The following is a 21,336-nucleotide window of genomic DNA, read 5'->3' as shown; positions in this document are numbered from 1 at the left end:
AAGTATGATTTTATCTTGTGCTAAAGATGATGCCAATAATAGTTAAAACACAAAGCACCTTTGAAGTTCTTCAAAACCATCACTGAAGACCTAGGCTAATAGGTCTTACGTTAAACCTGAATTTATCATTAGAGAGATTATCAATTTAATCTGACTTTAGCTTATTTTAAAGTCTCTAAAATGTAAAGATCACTTATTGCAATAACACTGAAGGCCAACTTGACTCAGAAATATTACATGCATAGCTTATAGAATCTATGGACTACTATTTTCCAGAGTCATCTTTTGTTTTAGATTAGCACAAATTACTGTATTTTTTCTAATTTTGCATCTGTGAAAACAGTATCACAATGTTAACTAGTTCTGTAGGAACCACTCATTTTCCTTTCTTAGTGACTGCAAGAGACTGAATGGAAAAGACAGAGGGGTTATGGGAATAATCTCTGCATTGTTACTGGAGAAATAATGGAGGCATCCTTCTACAACCTAGGAGAAAAAAAAAAAAAACAAAAAAAAACACTAAGACACAGGAAGATATGAAGTGACTATATAATTAATGAGATCTGAAAGCCTTAGCAACAGCTTCTCGATGTTGTCATGTTGTGTTGCATAAGAGATTTCATTTTTCAGGCTTCTTCTTGATTCTTTGATTGTATGAGGAAAAGGTTGCATAAAAGGCATTTACTTGAGGTCACACAAATCAGCCTTAAATTCTATCAGATTACTTGCATCAGGATATCCCTGACATCAGTGTCAGAGATCCAGATACTGAATGCGACTATAAAACATGGCCTGTTTACTGAACACTATGGTACTAGAGTGCTTACCAGAGGCAAGTCAGAGGGAGATGCATTATTTCTTGTATGAGGTATTTTAAGACAGTATCTTCAGAAAACAAGATTACACAGAAGCAGGACATCAGTGAACAGGCTTTAAAAGTGCATAACTTTGTGGACTGAATAATAAAACATCCTGTGGAATTACTCCTCAAAGGACTCATAAAGGAACAGTTAAGTCTACCTAAATACTAGCATCCACAGGAAGCATTAACCCAATTATTTGCCCAGCTATGCTTTGTTTTACATAAGCATTAATTTACAAGCTAAAAATGACTGATTTCACACCATTTTGAGAAGGAATAAAGTTGTTTGGGTGAGTTATGCTTGGCTGCTGCTTCACCCAGTTTATATGATACATTTATTTACTGCATCTGTGAAAAAAATAAATAGAACTTGTTTCTGTAGGACCTATCTCAGTTGAATCTGGCTCACATAGCAATTGATATGGAATAAGGAAAAAAAATCCTCTCACAAAACACACCAAGGATCTCCACAAGCAAATTCAAGTGGATATCTGAGATGTATGGTAGAATTTCTCAGAGGTGAGTAAAGATCACGTCTTACAAACATCATGTTTTCAAGCAGAAATATTTAATCATGTTCTGTCAGTCAGTACAGAAGTTAAGTTTTATCCAGCAAACCTACTGAAACTGAGAAAAAATAAAGAAATCATGTGCCTCATGTATTTTTTCCCTTCAAAGCAGCACCAAAACTTCCTTGTTTCAAGGTACTCTGAGAATACAATCAAAGAATCGTCCCAATTACTAATTCAGAAAAACAAACTCAATTAAAAACAGGTATGGAAAATAGCTCTCAGAGAAGGTATCTCCGCACTCTGATTTGAAACATCCAGCTTCTGGCAGGATAAGCAGTCTGAGATATAACTCTAGATATTCTTAAAAATGCTTATGCTCCTTAAGAGCTGCAGAGGGTTTTGCAGAGGGTGAAGTTTTGCTAATGCTCTTTCAGTTACCCTAAGGGAAGAGGAAGGACCTAAAGAGCAGAAAGAGACAGGGATGGCAGAAGTAGGATTATCACTCAAATCAAGTATCTTTCTCTTGCAAACTTTCCTTTCTACAGTCTAGATGGACATGCGTTTCAGTTGCTATCACTTGTTGAATAACTGCTCAGCACCTAACCCACTGGAGCTGAGCAACCACATGTACTTCATTCTCTCCAACATACAAACCCATAAGGTGCTATAAACCTCGACAGTACTATGTCTTCCAAGAAAATAATGTTGGATAATCTATTTAATCCCCTTGAGGGATGAGCGCTGCAAAACCAACATAGTTTGACAAGTGTTTCTGGCAGCTGACAACATGTAAGTTTGAGACATTTTCAATGTAAATTAAGAAAAAAATCTTTATACAATTTCAATTCAAAAATCAAAGATGGAGAATTTATTTACATTTTCTTAATCCTTTGCCAGTTTCACACTTGTGTGACCGACAATATAAGGCATTATAGGCTCAGAAACTTGTAGTGTTACTGCCATACAACTACATGTATGCTATATATCACAATCACGAATGCTTTATACTTATATTTAGCTCTTCATACATACATTTTATATGCACAGATATACACATATTAAAAATATAAGACCATAATTAGAAATTAAAAAAATCACTGGGAATTGTGCTGCAAACCTCTTAAAAGTTCTTCCACAGGTGCCCCTGCTATTCATCTGTGTATGTTTCCGAGCAGTGTTGTGATAGCTAAAACAATGGGTCTGAATCATGATTGTGATCCTCGATTTTAGTCAGATACATAACACTTAGGATGAAAACATTATTAACAATGCAGCGATCAGAGAGTAAATTAAGTGACAGACCGCATTATCAATACACTTTGCCAATAGTACTGTACATATAAAGGAAATGCTGCAGTAGAAAAAGAGCAAGTAAACAAAAACTCAGCAGTCATGTTGCAAGAAGTGTGGCTTTAGACAAAGGCAAAGGGACTCCAGTGGATATCAGAAGGGTTTTGTAAACTGTGCAGATCAGCTTAGGCGCTTCAGATTACAACTAGCAGCCTCCATTTCATACAGCATCTAGCCCCAGTCCAAAAGTATTTTCTAAATGGTCACACAAAAGGTATTTTAATTATCTGACAGAATGAATAAATCATTGGAAAGAAGGCTGGGAAAGGAAGAAAAAGTATGAATTAAACTCTGAGACATTTTGCTAAACTTTTATGGCAGTCTCAGTCACCAAAAGAGGTATTCATAAGTGATCTTTGACAAAAAACTCCTACAAACTTCTGTATGATAGAAATTCTTTCCTCAACTAAAATAGAAATACTCTAGATATTCTTAAAAATGCAGAGTAATGCTGTTCAGCTTTCAACAAATAGCCAAGAAATCTCTGTGAATACTACTATGCTTTACCAGTGTTTTAGTTCCAACCATCATGAATTGACACATCCCCAGAAGCTGTAAGTGATGTACCTTGAAAGAATTACAGCTTTCCATTACACTTTGTATATCTAGTGATCTTATTGCTGAAGCTTCTGACATAATGCTTGTAAAGCTACTCTTCTTATACCCACTTGGGTAGAACCTATGCAACAGTCAAGCTTTTTCCCCAAGTCCTCTAAATTATTACATTAATATTTTTTACAACAGCAGCTCAACACATTATTTTTCCTAACTTAAAAAAAAAAAGATAACCCCCACCTAAAGGCCAACCCAAATGAGTTTTTATAAAAGCTTACTATGGAAAGTCACATTCTATACTTCTAAAAATTGAAGACTAGGTAACAAAGAAGTATCTACTGAGAGATTACAGGCACTGAACAGATCTCTTTCATAATGCTGAAGCCAATGATATTGACAGCGAAATAGAAAGAGCTTATTGTAACACCCTGTGCTTTTTACTACACCTCATGGGGAATGTTTTTTTTAGACAGCTCAATATTAACTAAGTAGCAGGTCATCGTTAACTTCAGCAACAGCTTTATCAAAATAAATACGAACACAAGTAAAACACTTTTTCAGTGAACACTGAAAACATCTAGTGAAACAATATAACAATTTTAGCACATCACTAATGCTAGAATTATCTAGGAAGATACATGAAGGATGTCAGACTAGAAAATTACAAAAATCAATCAGCATGCAAGTTCTCCAAAATAAAATCTACCTTGGAGCCATCCAAACTGATTATCCTGTAGACATTTCTTGTGCTGTCATAGAAGTAGGACACAGTAACAGCATGCTTGCTGGTGGGAACCCAGTTCTTCTTAGTGTTTGGGTCAATCTGGAAGACATGAGCTCGGGTGCTGAAGATGGGTTGTTCCCTGAAGAACAGAAAGTAAAAGTCATTAATTTGATAGGGAAGTAACTTATATGCAATAACATTATCTAACAGTTGTGCCGACTGAGATATTTGTGTTTCACTTTGCTCAGTATTTTTCCCCAATAACTTTTTTTGTTGCTGCAAACAGCAAATAAAGAGCATTAACATACATACACAAGCAAAATGTAAGCCTTCTGCAGGGAAAATGGACACCTAGCTGTACAGTCAGATAAAGACACCTCTAAACATACATTCGGCCCTGTCCCATCCACTTCCTTCCCCTCCTATCACCTTCCACCTATCCCACTAAGCTGCCACTGATACACGTGTAAAACTTCATCTCATTTCACTGCACACTGCAGAAAGTGTGAAACTGAGTGCTTATCTTCTCAAGTCTTTTAATACTCTGGTTTTTCAAATACATCTTATGGCCATAATCTGAAACTGAAATGACTAATTCAAGGTGATTGCTCTAAAACTGACATTAACTAGGATCAGGAACATTATAATTTTTCTGAAACCCTCACTCTTTAAAAACTTTACACCTCAATGTTTTCACAGAAACACTAAGTATGTGTAACAAACATTGTTCAAAGTTAACTGTTTAGCAAATAAAATTATGTAACTGAAAAGTTACTTTCAAACGTTAAACATACTTTTCTTCATGATCACTATCAAGATATGTGGCCTAGGAGTACCATCGGGATGCTGCCCAGGCTGGTAAGGAAGAGATAAAGAAAGCCAAGGCACAGCTGGAGTTGAACATGGCAAGGGATGCAGAGAATCCTAAGAAGGGATTCTATGGGCACATTAGCCAGAAAAGGAAGACTACCTCTTGACCACCTGATGAAATTGAACAGGCACAAGCCTAGGGGGTCTGATGACATGCATCTCAGAGTCCTGAGGGAGGTGACTATTAGAGTTACCATGCCTCTCTCCAGCATATTTGAAAAGTCCTGGCAGTCAGATAAGTCAGTTGACAAGGGAAGACCAACCAAAGTCATCTACCCAGACTTCTGCAAGGCCTTTGACATGGTCACCCATGAAATCCTTCTCTTTAAATTGAAGATTTGAAGGCAGCACTACTCGGTGGATAAGGAACTGGCTGAATGGCTGCAGCCAGACCACTGTGGTCAACAGCTCAGTGTCCACGTGGAAATCAGCAACAAGTCATGTCTCTCATGGGTCCATCTTATGACCAGTACTATTTAATATAATCCACTACCAATGACACAAAACAGTGGGATTGAGCACGTCCTCTGTAAGTTTTCAGGCAACACCAAGCTGAACAGTGCAGTTGACATGACAGAAGGAAAGGATACCATCCAGAGTGACCTGGACAGGCTTGAGAAGTGGGCCCAGATGAACCTCACAGAGTTTACCAAATCATGAAGGCCCACAACTTTGATCAGGGCAATCCCAAAAATGAGTACAGACCAGAGGATAAATGGATGGAAAGCAACCACATGGGGAGGAACCTGAGAACGACAGCAAAGGAAGAGCTCAACATCGGCCAGCCACATGAGCTTGCAGCCCAGAAAGCCAACCATATACTGAGGAACATCAAAAGCAGCATGGCCAGCAGGGTAAAGGGAAATCACTCTGCCCCTCTGCTTTGCTCTCATGAAACCCCACCTGGAGTCCTGCATCCAGGTCTGGGGTCCCCAGCACAAGACGGACACGGAGCTGTTGGAGTGGGTCCACAGAAGGGTCACAAAGATGATCAGAGGGCTGGAGCACCTGTCCTGTGAGGACAGGTTGAGGGGAGTTGGGGTTGTTCAGACTGGAGAAATGAAGGCTACAGGCAGACCTCATTGTTGTCTTTTCATAATTAAAGGAGTATTGTAAGAAAGACAGAATTTTGACAAGGGCCTGTAGTGATAGGACAAGGAGTAGTGATTTTAAACTAAAAGAGGCAAGATTTAAGTTAGATATAAGGAAGAAATTCTTCACTCAGAGGGTGATGAAGCACTGGAACAGGTTGTATGGAGAAGCTGTGGATACCCCATCTGGAAGTGCTCAAGGCCAGATTGGATGGGGCTTTGAGCAACCTGATCTAGTGAGACACATCCCTGACCATTGCAAAGGGGTTGGAACTGGGTTATCTTTAAGGTCCTTTCCACTAGAAATTGTTCTTTGATTCTAGGCAGTATTGCACAGAAATCTATAAATATTTTAGTATTACTAAGATGGTTGTTACTTTGAATTTAACTCCACTTAATTGATAAATAGATTTCTGTATACTTCAGGGAATGTTTCCATCTACTCCCAAAGACATGAACTACTGAAATTTGAAGTTGGGTATAACTGTAGGTTTATTTATTTATTTATTTTGCTTTCTCCCATTTCTAGGACATGAATAAACATGTCTTTTGTCCCTGCCATCATCTCCCTTTAAGTAAGAGGCAAACTCTTAATACATTTTTCTGCCAAAAATAAAAGCAAAAGAAGAAATTAGGACATGGGGTAATCACAGTCAAAGGGTTTCAATCTGGCCTCATTATAAACAAGTACATGTGAACTCTTAGTAAGATTTCTAATTCTTGGCAGTGACAGCACTCAGGGCCAGCTGCTTTCAGTAGCAGACTTGTATTCTTCCGCTGTGAAGTTAAGGTTTCTTGAAGCCCATCTGCCAGAACGTGTTCTCCTACACTGGGTGTTCAAAGAACTATAGGAGGAATATGGAACAAACCAAAGACAGTATTGTTTCAGTGAGAGGTAAAGAAGAAGGTATACAGCCAAGGGATATCAATGCATTTGCTAGTCCTTCATACACTCAGCATCATCAACGTTCTCCTATACCACCCAGTTATCTGAGGTTGGCTGTCTGTTTTCCTGGCCCCAGTCCCTTGCACAAACAGAAAAGTTATGCAAAAGTGACTTTTATAGCCGTTTTGTTTTGCATAATCTTTAAACTAATTCTTATAGCTCCTTTGAATGTCTATAATTACTTCCTCATATTTAAAATTTTGTTCTCATTTTCAATATTAGATGAAAATATCTTCCATTTATTTCCCAGCTGAGCATACCCAAATGCAATGTAATGCATATTACCATAATGCAACCAGTTCTTTAACACTGAAACCATTAAAAAAAAGTCTTAGAAGCCATCCAGAATTATTTGGATGAAGGCTGACACTGGAAAGAGAAAATAATGGCCCTAACCACATTAACTAAAAAGACAAAAAAAGAACTGAACCTAAATCATAGATATGTGGATAACTTGATGACGAACATTTATACTGATTATTTCTTCACACAAATGTGAGTTACCTTGCGTCTACAGGATAAAGAGTGTTATAGAATCAGTCACTAATTTGCCGCTATTGACCTCCAAAGCTGCAGTACAATTACATCACCTGTACTTTCATTTGGCAACACACGATACAGCAATTTTAGATTTGCTAAAACATTCAGATGTAAACATAAGGTAGTATGTAAAATATACAATATTTACAACTTCAGCTAACCAATCTTTACTCTGAGACTTTTTGTTATTCCATTATCCTCGCAGGACATGATGCTCACCCAGTATGGAAGTTTAAATTAACTCAGCTGAAGTACTACTAGTTGTATTAAACAGGAGAACACCTTCCTTTTTCTCTTGCTAAGAGCTCAGACACGCACAGTGTGCATAAACACATATAAATGTACCTTTGCCAATAAAAGCTACAAGAGAAAAAACAACTTTAAGTAAAAATAATTCTGTGGAAACTGTAACTTTCTTACTCTTCCCTCTCTTTCTTTCAGCGTTCTCATATCGTTCTTTCATGACCATGAGGTATTTAGTACTTAATAAAGGCACTAACAAGAACTAAGGCAAGAACTCATCACTAATTACAATGAGAAGTCATTCATTTTTCCAGAAATATCCTAATAAGAAAACAGACTAGCAAACTGTCATAGTAACACAGATCAACTATTAGAAATGTTCGCTCAGGCATGGCAAAAACATTATAAGCCACTATGCTACTGTTAATTTGCTTACACTGCAACATTACAATAGTCAAACAGACTGAAAAGCAGCAAGTGGTAAGTGCTCCTGGACTTAACTGGCAATGTGAGGACTAAAGAAGGATGATAAGCACCACTTAAAGAGGTAGCATCACACCTTTCTTTTTTTTCCTGTCACTGATACACAAATCGATTCGTTGGTATGTGCCCTGTCCTTAGTCAGGTTTAGGAGACAAACCTGTGTCCTAACAGTTGAATGAACATAACTTCCAAGTTATTTTCACTGCTGAAGTATCTACATCTTCTCAATCTTGGGATTCTGTTTTAACTACTCTAAAAACTATAAGGCCACTGAAAAAATAGGTGTGAACTTCTACAGCATTAGCTGATGTCCTAGCTGCCTTCCCTTCCAGTGTGTATAAAACAAACAAAAAGACAAACAAAAAACCTCCCTCTACCTCATACTGAGCTAAATTGCCAGTGCTTTAGTAGTAGGGGTGCCACACTACATGGGAGGTAGTCAGGGATTGCCCTTTAGAGACACAAGAACAGAGATGAAGGACTAGAGAAAAAAAAAAAAAGCAGTAAGACCAAAAGGAAAGAACGAACAGGTCCATTATGATGGGGTCCTTCTACTCAGCTCAGCTAAGATAGCTTTAAAATACCCAAGTAACAGAAAGTCCATGAGAATGAATGGTTACGTCCATCATCTGAACCATTTCTGTTTTCCCAAATATGGATCTTGAAAACTTAACGCACATTAGAGAACCATATTTATCAAGACTGTTTTTGAGTAACATGGAGTTCATATACAAGACTTTATTCAAGATGAATCCAACAATAAATGCCTGGAGTTCCTTTTCAACACATCTGCAAGTTACCCATAAAGCAGGATCTCACCCCTCAGATTTGTTTCAGAGGTTCTGAGGGAGACGACGCTACAAATATTCAAATAAAATAGGACAACATCCCTGTGCTCAGAAGTGGAGGGGTACAGCCACGCACCAAGTTTCCTACCCACAACAAAGCTTGGACAAAAAGTGTACCGCCTTCAGCACATTGCAGTGATGCATACAGAAGACTATGCCATGTGGCAGCTTGCACACATGCTCTGGCAGTCCTGAGCACTGCAAGCTCTCTTGGTAGGCATTACACACAGCTTCACAGGCAGTAATTCTGCACTAAGCTCTGGGCCACTGTACTACCTGTCATCCATGCCAATTTCTCTTTGTATCAGAAAGTGTGAATCTTCTACAAGAAATCTCACACGTTTGCTGGTTATCCTCAGATTTAGGTTAAGACAAAGACTTCTCTGCTTTTTCAAAATGACAGCATACCAAAACTACAGCTTTCTCCCAATGCCCTACTACAGTCTTAAAAAAAAAACTCCCTGGCTTGTTCGTAAAACTGCAGCAAGCTTTTGTTTCTCTAAGCAGCTTCATGAGGGATCCCTGAAAAGAAGTAAGAAAAGAGATTAACAGTGCAGCTACAGTCAAAACTAATTTGTCAACTATGGCATCCAAACATGACCAATGGTTTCTCATGAGTCTGTATCAACAGGCTCTGTAAACACAGTAGAGCAAGAGAAAAATACAGAATTTTCCATAATTTTAAAAATGCTGTGTGAATTCCTGAAGTCTGATAAATACTGTGTGCAGTAGCTTATGGGGATAGTATCACATAACATTGGCTTATTGTTGTATGGGAAACTGCTCTAAAATAAAATCTTTTTCCGGACAGAAAACGACTGTGACAATTGACATCTTGAAATAAGAATGAAGATTATAAAGTACTTGAAACATACTCAGTATACTTGTGAAATGAGTAAGTCCCAGGATTTTGCTTTCTATATTTTATGCATGTAGTAAGAACTTTATCATAAAATGAGTTTGAAATAGTAAGAAAAAAGTTACAATTTAGCAAACAGATCAAAATCTTCCATGCCACCAGTTATTTATCTAGTTTTACACTTGCATTCTTAAACTTGCTTTTGCTGTTAGGTTTTGGGTTTAAGCCAGGCTTACTCACAGTCAAAGTTTAGGAAGTTGCTCTTAAAAGCTTATTTTTCAGTATTCTGACATAAGTTAATACGATATATGCCTATTTACTTGTAGCATTCAGTGACTTACTTTATACAATATGCTTTATGACTACATAATTCTGCAGAGAGCAGTGCCTTCAAGCTATTTTCTAAACTGTTTTGTTCCCATTTAACGATCAGCTTTCAGTATTGGATCTTTGACCACTTCTGAGCCAGCATATCATCACAAGTAATAGCAGCAATTTGTCAGGAGTTGAGGGGAGAAAAATGGGCTAGAACATTTCATTAAACCTAAAAGGTTAAGGAAACAATACCTTTACCTGGGCCAGAAACATCGCCACATTGTGAGAATTTCAAGGATCTGAAGTTTCGACCAACTGAAGTGCTTCAGCTTGAAGTCAGATACTGTGCAGTACTTAACAGACATAAGACACGGGAAGTCAGAAGCAAATGATTTAGTTATCTGCTCATATTTTCATTTTATGAAATTCACCTTCTGTCACAGGTGAACAAAAAGCAAGGTTTTGCTGATATGGGACAAGACAGCTGCAAGGGCTGCTAGCTTAACCAGCTCTGGCCAGTTCTAACACTGTTTGCTTTTCCAAGCAAAAGTTATAGCCTGTGTTTGCAATACACATTTAAAAAAATCTACAGTAGACATTCTGATGCAGAGTATTGCCTGTTTTTAGGCAGGAAAGGTCCAAAACCAAGCCTGTGGACTCCTGTCGCATTCTGTCCCCTCTCTCTGTGCCTATGCTGCACAGTCTGTGCTAACTCCCATGCTCTTTCTTCTCCTCATTCACTCTAACATATGAACAAGGAAGTCTGAAAGATGGTACGAAATATAGCATGCTGTGAAATAATTACAATTCTTTGAAATTACAAATCAGACAGAAAATTCTAAATAATTATTCAAAAATTCAGATTTTTAAAATTCCTTAGATGTCAAATAACTTTAAAAGATAATAGCAAACCTCCTCCTGAAATGATGAAACAGCTTCTAATATTAAGGAGTACATAAATAAGCAAAAGCATTGCTGGACTCCCTTCTTAGTCAAACTGCATTGCACAACGGTGACACAGACTTTGAGTCATAGCTGGTTTTAGAATTCAAATTGATTTAGTAGCTTCAGTCCAGTGAATGGGAAATCACAACATGCTGCAAGTTACTTTAAGAGTTGTTTACTACTGGAAATGAGTCTATTATGGGTTTATTTGAAAAATATCTTACAGGAAAGGACTCCAGAGCAGTGGTATTACTTCTAGTGAAGATAGGCGATTATGGATTTGGTTTTGGCCCCAAATGCATGATAATATAAGATGTCAAATTATGAGTCAATGTCAAAATCAGTCTGAGTAAAGGGAAGAAAGTGGGTTTGTAGAAGACAGAACAAGAATAAAGAATACAGATATAGGAGAAATAACATGGTACTGATTCCAGTGGAAATGCAACAGAGGATTTCATATTCACCAAGTTTTACACCTGTACTATTTGTTTCATCCTGAAGAGACACCCTATCATTCAGAGACACATTCTGTTCACTTAATAAGGAATTGCTGGTGATGACAACCCCTCTTCTTCTACTTTAGCAAGATATATAAGTATCCGTAAAAATAGTAGAATTAAAAAATATATTTGTCTAACACCAAATTCTATCTCACAGTTGGATCTCCAGTGTCCAACAAAAGAAAACTTCCACCTGAAACCTTTCTGGCAGTTCAGGAAGACCCTGTCTTTATTCTCATAAAATTCTCAGAAATCTTATATTTGAAACATCAGTGCCCCTATAAAAACACCCCTATAAAAAATTATTCAGGCAGGACAGGGAACAGTCTTTAAAAAAAAAAAAAAAGAAAACTGTGCAAAGAATAGAGTAGACTCCATTTCACTGACTGTGAAACCCTCCAAAGCAGCAGGAATAAGAGTCCCTTAAACAGCTGTCCTCTAAACATTTGTCTCTGATGCTCTTTGTTCTGTTTCCTTTCATTACCTTAACATCGCACTCATTTTGACACAGTCTGATCAGTATTTACAAATATCACTCTACATATATTTATACACATATATACACCTTAAAGCTATTACACACACGGAGCTACACAGACAGGTCTGACACATTGCTTCAGATTTCTTAAAACAATTAAAAAGACATGCAAAATTAAAAACAAAGTTATCTATGAACTAAGTTCGTATACTTTGAGCACAGCATGTCAACTAGATTCTGCCTAAATATCTTACATTAAGAACAACCCCCTCATAGCCAGCCTTCTTTGGCCCTCACCACATCATCAGGCAGAGAAGATGCAAAAGCACTCAGAAGCAAAGAATTGTCCTCTGCCTCATCATCCACTCTTCAGACACCTAAAACGTCAGATGGGAAATATATTAACTTAGAACTCATGAGATTGATGGAATAAATTATTTTGGTAACTTCACTGCATGAAGATGCTTCCAATTTCTTTTTTTTTCCTTCTTCTTGTCCCAAGAAAATTTGAGATAACAGCAGAGAAGTTGAAATCAAATCCCCTGGGTGCATTAGTACTTCTGAGAATACAATGGGCATGGCTCCATTCATTTTCCTTTAAGCAAGCAATGGATCAAATTCATCCTTGACACAGTGAAATCAAGTGGCCTTAACAGATATGCTCTATGTCCAGATCAACAGGAAAAACACATGGTTTGCTTTGTCACAAATCAGAGAAAGCAGAAACCAAAACATGCACATATGTGGGCATTTTCTGAAATAAGAGGACAGAGCACAGAGTATTCTGCAATAAAATTTTGCTTACTTAGATGTGAGTCATTACAGCACCTGTAGCTCAAGCATTTCATCCTGCTCTCTAGATAGTGTCAGCTTTTTGCCCTCCCCACGATGAAACTCAGCTAGAAGTCTGTCTCCTAACTGCACAAAATGACTTGTAGTCATTTTGTCACTAGCACTGCTACTTTCTGAGGCTCCCAAGATGGTAAAGACACTTCTGCTGAGGTCTAAACAAACAGAGCCAACATGTCCTTATGTCCTGATCAAAACAGAACACACTGAACTACAAGTTTCTGCATTCTGAACACATAAAATTAAGAGATGTACACTGTACTGTTAGCCTGATTAAAAAAATAAAAAATTCAAACTTGCTATCACTTCTATAATTCTAATATTTTAAAGGTCCAAACTGGAAGAAAAGCCTTTTCTATAACGTCCCCAGCTACCATGTGCTGCTCAAGTTCTGTGGACAGACAAACATGCCAAAGTGTTACTGGAAAAAATCCAGACCAAGATCTTACCACTCACTACGTAAGTTTCTCTAAATTCAATATTTTCTAATTTGACATTCAATGTGATTTTGTGCCCTTCATCAAATCTTGTCATAGCCTGTGCCAAACTTCCTCACTGCTGTTTTTCATGAGTATGTGGCAACAGGGACACAGATGGTGTATTTGTCAATAGAGAGAGGTGTGGATTTTGGAACCTAAAAGGAATAGAAGGAAGACAGGATCATACAGTCACTTCATTAAGTGCTTTGACTGAGATAATCAGCAAATAGAAGATAAACTGAGCAAGTATTTAAAATTAAGTTTAACTTCACTAAAAACACATAACTAATTTTTTCAGATCATCTTTGACTTTGAGAAAAAACACTCAATACAAGTCGTGGTAAATGGAGTCAAGTCCAGTTGGAGGCCAGTCACTAGTGGCGTTCCCCAGGGCTCGGTGCTGGGGCCGGTCCTCTTTAATATCTTCATCAATGATCTGGACGAGGGCATTGAGTGCACCCTCAGTAAGTTTGCAGATGACACCAAGCTATGCGCATGTGTCGATCTGCTCGAGGGTAGGAAAGCTCTGCAGGAGGATCTGGATAGGCTGCACCGATGGGCTGAGGTCAACTGCATGAAGTTCAACAAGGCCAAGTGCCGGGTCCTGCACCTGGGGCGCAATAACCCCAAGCAGAGCTACAGGCTGGGAGATGAGTGGTTGGAGAGCTGCCTGGCAGAGAAGGACCTGGGAGTGATGGTGGACAGTCAGCTGAATATGAGCCAGCAGTGTGCTCAGGTGGCCAAGAAGGCCAACAGCATCCTGGCTTGTATCACAAACAGCGTGGCCAGCAGGAGCAGGGAGGCGATCATCCCCCTGTACTCGGCTCTGGTGAGGCCGCACCTCAAGTACTGTGTTCAGTTTTGGGCCCCTCGCTACAAGAAGGACATCGAGGTGCTTGAGAGGGTCCAGAGAAGGACGACGAAGCTGGTGAGGGGCCTGGAGAACAAGTCCTACGAGGAGCGGCTGAGGGAGCTGGGCTTGTTCAGCCTGGAGAAAAGGAGGCTCAGGGGCGACCTTATTGCTCTCTACAAATACCTTAAAGGAGGCTGTAGAGAGGTGGGGGTTGGCCTGTTCTCCCATGTGCCTGGTGACAGGACGAGGGGGAATAGGCTTAAGTTACGCCAGGGGAGTTTTAGGTTAGATGTTAGGAAGAACTTCTTCACTGAAAGGGTTGTTAGGCACTGGAACGGGCTGCCCAGGGAAGTGGTGGAGTCACCATCCCTGGAGGTCTTTAAAAGACGTTTAGATGTAGAGCTTAGGGATATGGTTTAGTGGGGACTGTTAGTGTTAGGTCAGTCGAGTGTTGGACTCGATGATCTTGAGGTCTCTTCCAACCTAGAAATTCTGTGATTCTGTGATATAATTTTGCTGTTCTAAAGAATAGATTGCTTGGCAAGTTGTTCACATGAGGAAAAAAATAAAGTAAGGAATAGGCATCTTCCCTGTTTAGTATGAGACACTTGGAATTTGTCTCTAATGAGTTTCTGTAGCAAAATAGGGCTTCCTCACTTGGCACCATCATTTTTAGCAACCCTCTTTGTAATGTTTCTTAGCACTGCTCTTTCATTACCCTCTTTATTGGCTTTAAGTTTCCATTTGCTTCCTTGTACATCTCCATACAGAAATAACCACATCTTCTTACCACTTCTCACCCCATCAACCAAATCCATTTCACCTTCTTCATCTCTAAGTTACTAATTTTTGCCTTCTACATGAGAAAATGCTTTTTATTCTAGTGGCCTTGGCACTTGTCATTCCCTTTATCTCCAGCTTAAACCCGACAAAGCCCTTACTAGAACATTAAGAAATTGCCCATTAACAATCAGTTTTGAGAGCTTTTACATTTAACCCTCAGAAATAGATGCCTTGAAGTAAATCACTACTGCAACCTTGACTGCAGATGCCTTAATGCTGAAGACGCACTTCCACCAGCACAGAAGTATCAGAACTTACATATGGAATGGGTAGAATGAACCGGGCTGGAAAAACACACATTTTGTCACTACCACCACCACCAACTGCAGCTACTTCCAGATTGCTGCAGATGTATGCTATGTTTCAAAAAGAATCATTGGTCCACATCACAAGATGAGAATCAGATTATTTCATTTGTGTCAAGGAACTGAATTAGACTCCCAGAAAGGTAAACAAATTAATTTTATATTCATAAGTAACAAATCAATTTGTATCATCCCACTGAGCACTGCAGGAACTATAAAGCCTCTTTAATTCACTTTGAGTATGCCATTACCATGCCAGCAAGTCCCTCCCTTTTAATAACTTACAGCCTAGTAAGCACTATTGAATTTAGGAAGCAGTGGTTGCATCTATATTGAGCCATAACTGGAAGTGACAGATCTCCATTCCCCTGACTGTTCACAACACACACATGCAAAATAGGGTTTGAAACTCATCCTAACACAGGACCCCCAATCCCATTCCTCTGGAGCAGTTTGCAAGAGAAATCACTCAAGGCACTCCCAGGACATCATGCCAAATGCTGTGCCACAGGGATGGACCCTGACTGCAGCAGAGGAAGAGCCATGCTAGGACTAGGCTGTCTCACCAATAAGCAGCTCACAGGGAAGGTGATGGTGCTGGAAGCACAACCCATCAGTACTACCCATGGGTATTGCCTTCTGAATAAAGAAGCATCTCTTCACTGGCTGCTCACATCCTTGCTTTGGTTGCACTGGTAAAGGCAGAGTCATGTGCCACTTGTACTGGAACACAAATATCAACTAGTTTGCAAACAACACTTTAAAGTGTAATTTAGACATCAGAAAGGCACCTAACAATGACAGTTGTTCTGACTAGGTTAGCAGGTAGGTACCAGGTATTTACCCACGTGGAAGTTACTTTACTTCTTGGAAGTGGAATTACCAGACAGAATCCAGTCTCAGGAAACTGCTCAGCATTCTGACAAACTGAGAAACAAAATGCACAGCAGTCTGCACAGAAGGGTTTTTTTCCAAGTTTCTGTGGACCTGGTAAAACTAGAATTTTCTATTTTTCTCTATGTCACTAGGAATTAGAATTACCTATGTTAAAGCCTGTATTTAATCATTCAAACATATTCAAGCAATGAATTCATGCCATTATAGTGAGGAAACATCTAATCAAAGACCAGGAACCAGTGCTAGCTAGTTATCTCAGTATTACCTCTTTTCATGAACAGGAGCTATTTTTCTCACATGGTACCCGAATGAACTGGTAGGGTTCAACCCACTCGAGACTCATGTATGAACCAAGTAGAAAAGCTTCCTTCCCTCGCTCCTTTGCATAAATGTTAGAATAGATACTTAACACTAGGAACACGAAGTCTTACTGTTTCCATATCCTTGAAATACACAGTGGTCAGAAACAAGTAGGTTTACTATTTTATATTATTATTGTACTATTTCTTCTATGAAGAGAAGCTGAGGGAGTTGGGGCTGTTCAGCCTGGAGAAGAGAAGGCTCTGGGGAGACCTTATAGTGGCCTTCCTGTGCCTAAAGGGAGCCTATAGGAAAGCTGGGGAGGGACTCTTGGTCAGGGAGTGTAGGGACAGGACAAGGGGGAATGGCTTTAAACTAAAACAGGATAGATTTTGCTTAGATAAAAGGAAGAAATTCTTTACTCAGAGGGTGGTGAGGCCCTGGAACAGGCTGCCCAGAGCAGCTGTGGATGCCCCATCCCTGGAGGTGCTCAAGGCCAGGCTGGATGGGGCTTTGGGCAACCTGGTCTGGTGGGAGGTGTCCCTGCCCATGGCAGGAGGGCAGAACTGGGAGATCTTTAAGGTCCCTTCCAACCTAAACCATTCTGTGATTATTTACTTACAAAACGCTTACCGTTGCAAAGTCACTTTCAAAGAAGCTGTATGTAAAAACATTTTGCTCACATATGCAAAACACAGTATAGCCTTACCCAACCGAAGCACACAGTGCTCATGTGTTTACATCCAAAAGAGGTTTAACTGAGGCAGAAAATACACGTCCATGTAGCAGAAACTGGCATCCCTTGATTACTAACAGGTTTTGTGTTTAGAAACAGTGTACATGCTATGCAACAGAGCTACTTTGCTTGGTAAACAGAATTCTAAGAGTAAGAAGTACTAAGTGCAGTTAAGTACCATACTTAACTGCAAAAAAAAAACACTCAGTGTTTATGTGCAAATTAAGATGAACATTTCTTTACAAAGGCAAACATCATGTATTCTATTTTATTTTTTAACTTGACTTCATTAGGATGTCAGGTGACATAAGCAGGTCACCAAGACAGTGAAGGTTCAGTTAAGATTAACTGCTATTGTGCCATTCTTGTTCGGGATATTTCTTGCTCAAGACAAGTTCAAGAAGACACCACTTCTTCCCAAGCATTGTCAATAATTTCATGGTAGGAACCCAATTCCTGCCTATGTCTAGGTGCAGAGTTCTGGATGTCTGAGCAGCAAGTTTGCTAAATCAGACGCAGATTTAGGAAAGAATGAAATTCTGTTATGTTTTGCAGAAGAACAAGAACAAATATTGGCATGGAAGAAACATATACTGGAATGCTGACAAAGCATTTGGAAAACTGGAAAATGGTATTCAGAACGTGAAAATAATTTAAATGAGAAGAAATTGTTCCCGTCTAATTGCAGATTATCTGTCACTTATACTCACACAAAAGTCAATGGAAAATACAGCTGGTGCAAAAGCAGTTTCAAAGTCAATTGGCCAAGTAGCTGCTTAGAGCCCCAGTTATGGTACGGAATAATTTGACAGCAAAACTACCCAGAATATATACGCTTAATTTTGTTGGCACAGAAAATACTTTGTACCCTAAGATCACCCTATGAGGCAGCATAGTCCACTGTGAATCACATGTTAGAGAAAACACATATACTGGTTTCACCAGTATAAGGCAGAATATTCTTTTACATTTTTGTACAGTGAAGCCAGGGCTAGCAGACTGTTGGAAATGAACAAGCACAAGAAGTAGGAATTGTGAGAACACATGTCAAAGATGATTTATTTCACCAACACTTCACTGTTAAGTGTTGACCATTTAAATGTCATTCTTCAGTTTTCAAAACTCAAGGAAGATATCCTTATATATCCTGCTACAAGAATAGCTCCAAGATTAACTATGGGTTCAAGGCTATAATATACTGTTTACAGAACAAGTAATTTAAAAACATTTTTAAAATTCTAAAACCTTAACTATATTATGCTATTTCTTTTACTATGAAAGACAACAGGAAAGGAAGAAAAATGCCATTGCTCAACATGCTGAGAGACTCAAACTGGTGGACAGCCTCAAAAAAAGAAACACCTTCTAGGCTTCAGCTTCAAAACTGAGGAGCAAACTAGGGCATTTCAACACTTCCTGCCAGGGTAAGCAGATACTGCTGTAGAAAAAGGTAGGCCTAACTCACCTGCAATGACACTGTGCTTGAGCCAACTCCTGCATTTTTACAGCTGTGTAGTAGCTCAGTTAAAATGCTTACCTGGCATACTGCATAGTCAAGCATTTGTGCCACAGTAGGTGCTAACAAGGTAAAGCAGTCCCCATCTTCTGTTGTTCCCTTTTTTTGGTGACTAGCTCAGTGAAAACTTAATGATCGAGATATTGATGTAGAATACAGCCATAAAAGATGGACAAAGCAATGCATGTGAATTGTTTGCAAGTACATGGAGGAGTAAGAAGAACCTGAGAGGAACTACCTATTTCAAGCTCTTCCTTCTTTGTTCAAGCAAAGCTATTACTCAAAACCAGTCACACTCGTGTCTTAAGTTAGCTCACTTGGTATCTGTAGCTGGGGAAAAAAAATTCATGACAAGATACTGGAAATGTCAATATATGCTTGTATCTGGCAATCCAGCATGATCTATTGAATGCTTAAACAGTGTCTGCCTAGACTAAATTTTTTTTAATGATGACTGGCATTCACCACTACCTGCCACCAGAAAAATGTGTCAGAATGCAGTGTCTTGCCAGAAGCACATTTGTGAGGCAGTTCCAGAAAAATCAATACTATATCCAAAATTGCTCCATTACTTTGCAGAATGGAGCAGATGACACAATGCTACCACCAGGACACTGTATAGATACAAAAGGGCCCAACGGTGCATGTGCAAGACTGTATGTGGCATAAAATCACAGCTCCCTCTGGCTTTCCCTCTAACTTGTCTTGAGCGTAATGCTAATTTCAGTGGATCCTGTATGGACCCATGCCCCAGTTTTGGGAAAAATAAAAGCCAAGATACAACAGAATCAAGAAAAGAAACTGATGTTCACAATTATGTCTAAAATGTTATATTTACTAATGTGATGCTTCCGCACCCATTGCACCTCATTCATGTCTCTTCACATGAACCTTCTACAGATGTGTTCTGTGTAAGTATGGCCTTTAAATACACATTTCAACCTAACGTGGTGTCTTAGGAAGGAAAGAAACAAGAAAAAAAAAAGAGGATAGACCAAATTATCTTATTTTTACTTATTAGCAAGTAATACAGAATAGTTTCTTTGTTCATTGTTACAGTTTCCTGGTACTGGAACTATAACCACATACAGGGAAGCCTGAGATTTTTCTCTTGAAAGAGTGCACTGTTGTCTCAGATACAAAAGGCATGCTACTAAAACCCAAGCGCACTGAATTTCTGCATAAATACATGCCTATAGTGACATGAGCCGCAGGTATAGCCCTAGTCTCAGTGGATAACTCTACACCATATTCACACCCTTACCTCTTAGGACTTCTTTAAGAGTGACCATCCCTTGACACTCATTTTAGACCTTAGCAACTTCAGAATTAAAGATATCTAAACAAATGGAAAAGCTAGGTTTCTAATCTGCACATAATGTTTGCACTGTTTAGATGGTCACTGATCTGGAATACACTAGAAAATCATGGGCTTAACTAAAATCACGTTCCAGGCACCTACACTATTGAGAAACTTGTAGTAAATCAGTGCTGCATCTCTTGATCTTGTCTTCTCTTTGTAGTATGCTAATGCATAGGCATAGACTTGGAAGGCTGTGATTTTAAGACTGACCAGCTATGAGCTTTACATCAAATTACAGTCTTAAGAGTCAATCACAAAGAAAATGTTTTCCAACAAAATTTCCATAAACACGATACCTGATTTCAACTTATGTTATTAATTAGGAAGCATGAACGGTCTCATGCCACTTAGGTGTTATCATTTCCCCTGGTTAGCAGTGATGTTAGCTACAGTACTTCGGTTTATTACTTTCTATGTCTCTTTGGTTCCAAGACTGCATAGTTCCTCAAGTGCTGGCCTGACATCCAAGCATGAGCCCTGCAAGATGACGGGAGTTGTGGTTGGGAGGGAGACTGTGCAAGAACACAAAAAAAAGCATTAGTCTGATGTTTGCTTGGAGACATTGAGATGAAAAAATCTCATCATGACGAATGAGAAGGATTTACATGTTTGTCAGCAGAACTAGGACTTCACCCAAAGAGCTGATCAATACAATCTATAATGCACAGCAATATTGAAACAGATCAGATGTTCAAAAAAAAACCTTAAGTTATTACAAACACCTTTACTGAATCAATATGGAGGTCATCCCCCATGGCATTCAGGATACTCAGTTATGTTTTGACAAGCCAGAAGAGCTGTTTTAGATTTCTCATGCTAATTTCATGCTTATAAAACTACTGTGACAGAGGATAACTTAAGTAGGTAGAGGTCTCCATGCCTTACTGCCTCACAAAGTAGTTTATTAACCATTTCAAGCTGATTTACATACAGTCCATCTGTCTAGGTATTTATACCTTACCAATTTTTACAGACGATCAAGTTCTGTGGGTGTTGCCTACAGCAAGTGATATTGATCTGTTTCTGCTACACTCTACACACTGCTACAGGAGACACCACAAACTACCTTGCTGC

At 39.0% G+C, this 21,336-nt stretch overlaps 1 protein-coding gene across 2 annotated transcripts in view; it reads right to left on the bottom strand.

Annotated features, from left to right (window-relative positions):
* HOMER1 (homer scaffold protein 1) overlaps positions 1–21,336 on the bottom strand; it is an 87,621-nt gene that overhangs the window by 61,687 nt on the left and 4,598 nt on the right. Inside the window, exons 1-2 of one of the 2 annotated variants that reach the window (XM_068667660.1) lie at positions 20,671–20,741; positions 3,986–4,142 (exon numbers count right to left, since the gene is read on the bottom strand). In XM_068667660.1, the coding sequence (XP_068523761.1) occupies positions 3,986–4,142; positions 20,671–20,726 (213 nt within the window). In that variant the 5' untranslated portion in view covers positions 20,727–20,741. Of the gene's footprint in view, positions 1–3,985; positions 4,143–20,670; positions 20,742–21,336 lie in introns of those variants that run through there. The other variant, XM_068667661.1, reaches the window with a different exon arrangement.

The sequence above is a fragment of the Anas acuta genome, chromosome Z, assembly GCF_963932015.1.
Source record: "Anas acuta chromosome Z, bAnaAcu1.1, whole genome shotgun sequence".
Taxonomy (NCBI): Eukaryota; Metazoa; Chordata; class Aves; order Anseriformes; family Anatidae; genus Anas; species Anas acuta.
The sequence above is the reverse complement of the archived record's forward strand: the minus strand, read 5'-3'. Positions and strand labels throughout refer to the sequence as shown.